This window comes from Helobdella robusta (genome assembly GCF_000326865.2).
Source record: "Helobdella robusta unplaced genomic scaffold HELROscaffold_546, whole genome shotgun sequence".
NCBI lineage: Eukaryota > Metazoa > Annelida > Clitellata > Rhynchobdellida > Glossiphoniidae > Helobdella > Helobdella robusta.
The window spans coordinates 1-2764 of NW_008705291.1; the positions used below are offsets into that span (position 1 = coordinate 1).

General features: G+C 29.2%; 1 protein-coding gene across 1 annotated transcript in view; it reads right to left on the minus strand.

Moving 5' to 3' along the window:
- Positions 1 to 260: 260 nt before the first annotated feature.
- The window catches only part of HELRODRAFT_92790 (hypothetical protein), a gene marked incomplete at both ends in the record, with an annotated part of 6163 nt that continues 3659 nt past the window's right edge, over positions 261 to 2764 (minus strand). The window contains one exon of the mRNA XM_009028339.1: positions 261 to 369. Within this exon, the coding sequence (XP_009026587.1) occupies positions 261 to 369 (109 nt within the window). The remainder of the gene's footprint in view (positions 370 to 2764) is intronic.

Below are 2764 nucleotides of genomic sequence, written 5' to 3' on the forward strand. Positions count from 1 at the left end.
CGATAAGGTCGACGTGGCTGAGCAGCATTCTTCTGCATCAGTACATCTTCAATCCCAATTCATCCCGAGCGTCACTTTTTTGAAGAGCAAACTATGTTCAACATTTAAACAGCTCTGCGTTTGACAGTGGCATTTTAAATAATTTTATAATTTGTTATTCAAAACTTCATAATCTTGATTAAGAAAATATTAAAAAAACTTTCAATATCAAAGTTGAAAGAAAATAAAACAAAGGATGATTGGACGAATGTGACGCTAAATCATGGATCCAGTGGGGCATAATTGAGCAACTTCTCGATGATGTCGACGTGACTGAGCAGCATTCTTCTGCAGCAGTACCTCTTCAGTCCCAATTCATCCAGAGCTTCACTGTTTCGAACAAATTGTTTTTCATATTTAAAAATGAATTCTTGGCTAAATTAAAAATCAAAGCAAAAATTGAAATTAATAAAAAAAAGTACTGACCATTCTGTGTAATCAGCCTCTAATAGTCTCAAGTATTTGTTCCATAAATTTCCAATAACCTTTCCACACGTGAAACATCTGATCGGAATAATCATTTTTCTTGCTGGACGGATGTATACTAATAAGTTGTCAAACAAAACGACAAGCACGCAACGAGAGCAGAAAGGTGTGATGATATAACCAAGCTGCTACGCATTTATATACTAATATATACAAAGTACAAAGACAAATTATCGATCGTAAATTAACGATCGTAACAAAGAATTATTCCAAGCGGAAAACGTTGAAGTTTTTACGACAAACAAAGCCATTAAATTAAATTAAAATTTTTGTTAATTATTCTTTGATGAAATTCAAATAATAATACAATTTTTCTACCGTTTTCAATGTTTAGTAAATTCGACAAAATGAATGACAGAAAATCAACATAGAAAACATAAACAAGAATAAATGGTCTAGAATGAGTTTGTAGTAGAGCCATGCCTTGACGGACTAGTTGTAATACGGTTTGATAAAGAAAAGAACCTATTTAGCTATATCAATGATGTAAAGCAACACACATTCATTAATGGGATATTGATCTCTAACAGCCACAATGTGTGCTGAATAAAAACATAAATAAGTAAAGACTTTATGTTTTCACTTTATAGCCAAATACTTGCTTGCGAAGAATATCAACGTCAAAATGAAATGCACGTATAACATGCACGTGCAATCGTAACGTGTTTGACGTCGTGTGTATACTACAGTTTTTGTGGCACTTAAGTTTTAGTTTAACTAGTAAGCGTTTGACAGAGTTGGTTTTTAAATAAATTTGTTTGATATTTATTCATAACTTTGTTTTGAGAGTTAAACTAAAATCAAGTTCATAATCTTGAATAAAAACATATTTATTTGAAAAAAATTTCTATCTCTAATTAATAAAAAAGTTTGAAACATCTGATCGGAATAATCATAGCCATTAAATTAAATTAAAAATTATAGTTAATTATTCTTTGATGAAATTCAAATAATAATACAATTTTTCTACAGTTTTCAATGTTTAGTAAATTCGAAAAAATGAATGACAGAAAATCAACACAGAAAACATAAACAAGAATAAATGGTCTAGAATGAGTTTGTAGTAGAGCCATGCCTTGACGGACTAGTTGTAATACGGTTTGATAAAGAAAAGTACCTATTTAGCTATATCAATGATGTAAAGCAACACACATTCATTAATGGGATATTATCTTATATTATGATCTCTAACAGACACAATGAGTGCTGAATAAAAACATAAATAAGTAAAGACTCTATGTTTTCACTTTATAGCCAAATACTTGCTTGCGAAGAATATCAACGTCAAAATGAAATGCACGTATAACATGCACGTGCAATCGTAACGTGTTTGACGTCGTGTGGATACTACAGTTTTTGTGGCAATTAAGTTTTAGTTTAACTAGTAAGCGTTTGACAGAGTTGCTTTTTAAATAAATTTGTTTGATATTTATTCATAACTTTGTTTTGAGAGTTAAACTAAAATCAACTTCATAATCTTGAATAAAAACATATTTATTTGAAAAAAATTTCTATCTCTAATTAATAAAAAAGTTTGAAACATCTGATCGGAATAATCATAGCCATTAAATTAAATTAAAAATTATAGTTAATTATTCTTTGATGAAATTCAAATAATAATACAATTTTTCTACAGTTTTCAATGTTTAGTAAATTCGAAAAAATGAATGACAGAAAATCAACACAGAAAACATAAACAAGAATAAATGGTCTAGAATGAGTTTGTAGTAGAGCCATGCCTTGACGGACTAGTTGTAATACGGTTTGATAAAGAAAAGTACCTATTTAGCTATATCAATGATGTAAAGCAACACACATTCATTAATGGGATATTATCTTATATTATGATCTCTAACAGACACAATGAGTGCTGAATAAAAACATAAATAAGTAAAGACTCTATGTTTTCACTTTATAGCCAAATACTTGCTTGCGAAGAATATCAACGTCAAAATGAAATGCACGTATAACATGCACGTGCAATCGTAACGTGTTTGACGTCGTGTGGATACTACAGTTTTTGTGGCAATTAAGTTTTAGTTTAACTAGTAAGCGTTTGACAGAGTTGCTTTTTAAATAAATTTGTTTGATATTTATTCATAACTTTGTTTTGAGAGTTAAACTAAAATCAACTTCATAATCTTGAATAAAAACATATTTATTTGAAAAAAATTTCTATCTCTAATTAATAAAAAAGTTTGAAACATCTGATCGGAATAATCATAGCCATTAAATTACA